Below are 5,010 nucleotides of genomic sequence, written 5' to 3'. Positions count from 1 at the left end.
ACTTCTATTATAGGGCGCCTTCTCCACTATTATTTCCATATCTTTGTTAATTATTACGCTATCCCAATTTTTTGGATCATAGATATCCATAACAAAAATTGATTTTGTGTCTAAACTAGCAAATTCTATACAAGATGAATTAAATATGTGCTCATAATCACTTACATTGTTTCCATCTGTTTGTTGCCCTTGTGCCCTTGTCTTCTGGATTAAGACTAGTAGATCGGTCAGAACAAATGACATGCCTTGATTTCTTCAACTCCTCATATTACTCTTAAAAAGAGTTATCAATCGATCCTTTCTGTAACTATATAAAGTCATCTGCTTGTTCCTTTTTTTTTCCTCACCGGATGCATATGTATTGGACGGCATGCCGTGCTAAAATTTACAGAATCAGAAAATTAGTATATGGAATCAATTCAATCAAATCTTACCTAGCATCAGTTTATCAAAGCGGACTCACAAGTTCCAAATCTCAATACCATCTCTTTCTGAACTGAGTATGCCGGGGTTGGGCTGTAGTCTAATCCTTAAGCACGTACGTGCTGCACATAACCTTCTGATTGGCGATTGGTTAGAGCTGCAAGAGAAATCGGAGTGCTTGAGGGGTTCCAGGGAGGGGAGGGCATGGGGTGGGCTATGAGAAAATTTTGAGAGAAGATGGTGGCCAAATCACATGAGATCCTCGGATCAATTCTGCTGTCACACCAGGAGGGGATCTCGGCATGGCAAACGCGGAACGAGATACGCGTTGCCTGCGCAATCTGTTTTATTTGGCCGCCCTATGTCAATCCGCCCGCTGGTCAAACCCCCAGTACACAACACACATCTGATCGGGGGGCCCTGTGGCATCAGGGGCCCGGGGCGGTGCCCCGTTCGCCCCCCTCAGGACCAGGCCTGCATATGAGGATCAGATCAACGCAACATACAACAACACAATATTCTAGCCATCCTACAATTTTTATGTAAACAACCTTGATTCATTCGAATGTAAGCTATTTAAAAAAATAGGAAAAGTGGAAGTTATTTTTTGAAAAGGAAGCATATGCACTCAGCACACACAGAGTTTTCTGATCTAAGGGCCTTTACATTTTTGTGTAAAAGTCTGTGGACATATATATCAATCTGAAGTCCTCCAAAGCATGTACAAAAAAATTACTAGTAGTATGACAAGTGTCAAAGTGTTTCCTCAGGCTGAACTTGGGGGCTTTCTTTCCAGCATGGAGTCACGGGTCTTGTCCAGTACCGACCAAGCAGCTGTTGGGAATTGGGAAATATGCTCCCGCGAAAACTCGCACTTCGAAAATTCGCCGAAACGGCTTTCAAACTCATCGTAAGAATCCCAAGCATCATACATCAATGTTGCCGTGAGCGTTAGCACACAGAGCCTGAACTCGCCCCCTTCACCTTCGGTCTCACGAGGCCGCCACATCCGTCTATACCTGCATTGCACATACAAGTAATGAGCACACGTGCATGCAGCTAGCTTGCTAGGGTTGGTAATAGTTGTCTTTGCACTTTACCATGCAACCTTGGCGCTAGGCTCTTTCGTTGCCGCACTGTGTCCCTTCGGCTGAAACACGCATGATGAGTACAACGATTAATATAGCTTTTTCTTTGAACTTTACAATGATTAATAGCTAGTGTTAGTGTATGACATTACTAGATGTAGTGTCAAAAACGCTCTTATTTTATGAGACGGAGGAGTGTCAACAACACTCTTATATTATGGGACAAAGAGAATAACTACGTAAATTTTGCTCTGCAGAGGCATACACATATGTACTTTGGGTATAGATTGATGAGAGATACGTGGATACTAGGAAATTAATCACCTGGAGGAGGCTGGTGCTCATGTATCTGTTGGACGGGACGACGCAGCGAGCTGGTCCCATGGACGGCGTCGGCGAGGGCAGGGCGCCGGCGCCGAGGGGGCGGTCGAGCAGGCTGTGAATCCCCCGAGGCCGCAGCGAGGAGAAGATCTGCTGGAGCGCTCCCCGCTGGCCGCCGGCCGCTGCTCGCCGGACGAGCGCGATGCCAGCAGCGGCACATCGGATCGCCGCCATTGCTGAATTTAGAGGTGAATCGATAGATCGATCTGTTCGAGCTTTTCCTTTTCTTGCTCCCGTAATCACGTAGCATCATCGCGCAGACGTGTCCTATATCAGCACGAGCGTTGGTAATTCGTACCGATATGGACACGTGCCGGACAGGAAGTTAAAAGCCCGTACGAAAAATCAGGCCAGAAGTTCTCCAAAACTTCCAAAAAACTGAGATCGGAGTAGCATATATGGGCCGGCCCATACGAACGCGGCGTTGGTGTTGCATACCGCTAACACACAATACTTGGTGGGCAAAGCTACGCGTCCGCCGGTAGATGTCTAGTAAATATCCATCACCTCGACGGCCGTCAGATCTTCACGAGTGAGCCGTTCGATCTAACTCCTCGCACGCGCGTGTTGCCTTCCCGACACATTAATTCCTGAAACAACAAACTAGTTGCAGAAGCAATGGTCGCGTTGCAGAAACAATTCCTGAAACAACGATCGCGTTGCAAAAAAAATTTCTGAAACATGTTAGCCATAATCTTGAGTGAAGTTAGAAGATGGCACGTAGTATGTGAGTTCATGTACTAGTATGCTAGTTAATTAGGAGTATAGCTATTGGACGTGTCCTAGTGCTATACGTACTAGAGGCAGGAGTCCCTGGTCATGTGCGTTGGTTAGTACGTGTCCAAGTCGTAGGTTAGTTTGGCCGGCTGAGTCCGGTTTGGACTCAAAGCAAGTACGTCTAGGTCTGTCTGGTCCTGCGTATATTTATATGCAGCACCTCGGCAGGTTTGTATCACGTGAGAGGAGAAACCGTGAGAAAAGGAGAAAATAATAAGAGGGAAGAGAAAGGCACGACACGTGCCTTTGGCGAAAGTTTTCGCGTGTTCCTGTGTTCGTCCTGATTTGATATGATCGATCCGTGGGCGGAGTTCCAACAATTGGTATCAGAGCAGGGGTAGGCGATATAGTCGCTGGGTGGTGAAGCGACGAGGAAGAGCGGGCGATATGGTCGCTGGGTGGTGCAGCGACGAGGAGCGGCGGGCCATGAAGTCGCTGGATGATGCGGCGAAGAGAGGATCATGCAATCGTCGTTCAACGGAGCGACATGGAGGGAGACGGCGGGTTGTCGTCGGCAAGGCGGTGGAAGAAGATCGTTGACGGGAGCAGTGGTGCTGTGGTGCGGTGCCGGAAAGTCGTCAAGATCGTCATCCGGGAGTTAGGTAGAGTCATGGAGGCGTGCGTGTTTGCACGGCCAGTCATCGTCGTCGCGTCTGTGAGTCGTCGTCATGTCCAAGTGCTCGTCTCTGTGAGAAGGCGTTGAAGATAAAGTTTGCCAAGGTCGTCCATGTGTCTCGACGAGAGGATCAAGTTCAACTATGTGGGGGCGGTAAACCAGTGAAGGTGAGTCTCTTCAATGAGGCCATGTCTCTACATGAGGCCGGAGTGCATGGTGTCGTGCACAGGGTGGTGTGATCCATAAGGAGCCGGCATGTATCTCGCTAGGGTGAATGGTCAAGTTCACCGGGTGGGGTTTTCCATAGGTTACTGGCGATGCTGGGTAGTCCAAGGCATATTTGAGGTGTTCCGTAAATTCGCCAAGTTGAAATTGGGGAGAGATTGTTGCGATCAATGAAGCCTATAAATTTAACTTGTCGTGGTGCGAGATGGAGGAGTCGACAAGGGGTGAATCGACAATGAGTCAAGACCAGAGAAGCATAGAAGACAAGTCAAGATTAGGAAGAGAATGTTAGCCATAATCTTGAGTGAAGTTAGTGTTGGAAATATGCCCTAGAGGCAATAATAAAAGGATTATTATTATATTTCCTTGTTCATGATAATTGTCTTTTATTCATGCTATAATTGTATTATCCGGAAATCATAATACACGTGTGAATACTTAGACCAAATACGTCCCTAGTAAGCCTCTAGTTGACTAGCTCGTTGGTCAACAGATAGTCATGGTTTCCTGACTATGGACATTAGATGTCGTTGACAACGGGATCACATCATTAGGAGAATGATGTGATGGACAAGACCCAATCCTAAGCATAGCACAAGATCGTGTAGTTCATTTTGCTAGAGTTTTTCCAATGTCAAGTATCTCTTCCTTAGACCATGAGATCGTGTAACTCCCGGATACCGTAGGAGTGCTTTGGGTGTACCAAACGTCACAACGTAACTGGGTGACTATAAAGGTGCACTACAGGTATCTCCGAAAGTGTCTGTTGGGTTGACACGGATCGAGACTGGGATTTTTCACTCCGTATTACGGAGAGGTATCACTGGGCCCACTCGGTAGTGCATCATCATAATGAGTTCAAAGTGACCAAGTGTCTGGTCACGGGATCATGCATTACGGTACGAGTAAAGTGACTTGCCGGTAACGAGACTGAACAAGGTATTGGGATACCGACGATCGAGTCTCGGGCAAGTAACATACCGTCTGACAAAGGGAATAGTATACGGGGTTGCTTGAATCCTCGACATCGTGGTTCATCCGATGAGATCATCGAGGAGTATGTGAGAGCCAACATGGGTATCCAGATCCCGCTGTTGGTTATTGATCGGAGAGCCGTCTCGGTCATGTCTGCATGTCTCCCGAACTCGTAGGGTCTACACACTTAAGGTTCGGTGACGCTAGGGTTGTATGAATATGAGTATGCAGAAAACCGAATGTTGTTCGGAGTCCCGGATGAGATCCCGGACGTCACGAGGAGTTCCGGAATGGTCCGGAGGTAAAGAATTATATATAGGAAGTGCTGTTTCGGCCATCGGGAAAGTTTCGGGGTCACCCGGTATTGTACCGGGACCATCGGAAGGGGCCCGGGGGTCCACCGGGTGGGGCCACCTATCCCGGAGGGCCCCGTAGACTGAAGTGGGAGGTGAACCAGCCCCTAGTGGGCTGGTGCGCCCCCCCTTGCCCCCCTTGCGCCTAGGGTTGGAAACCCTAGGTGGGGGG

At 48.1% G+C, this 5,010-nt stretch overlaps 1 protein-coding gene across 1 annotated transcript; it reads right to left on the bottom strand.

Annotated features, from left to right (window-relative positions):
* Window positions 1-1,022: 1,022 nt before the first annotated feature.
* On the bottom strand, window positions 1,023-2,160 carry LOC123101261 (uncharacterized). The gene is made up of 3 exons (XM_044522790.1): window positions 1,836-2,160; window positions 1,524-1,573; window positions 1,023-1,442 (listed from the first exon to the last, which is right to left on the bottom strand). The coding sequence occupies exons 1-3, from the start codon at window positions 2,064-2,066 to the stop codon at window positions 1,190-1,192; spliced, it is 534 nt and encodes a 177-aa protein (XP_044378725.1). The 5' UTR covers window positions 2,067-2,160; the 3' UTR covers window positions 1,023-1,189.
* Window positions 2,161-5,010: the final 2,850 nt, after the last annotated feature.

Source organism: Triticum aestivum, chromosome 1B (assembly GCF_018294505.1).
Source record: "Triticum aestivum cultivar Chinese Spring chromosome 1B, IWGSC CS RefSeq v2.1, whole genome shotgun sequence".
Taxonomy (NCBI): Eukaryota; Viridiplantae; Streptophyta; class Magnoliopsida; order Poales; family Poaceae; genus Triticum; species Triticum aestivum.
This window is presented reverse-complemented; position numbering and strand designations above follow the sequence as displayed.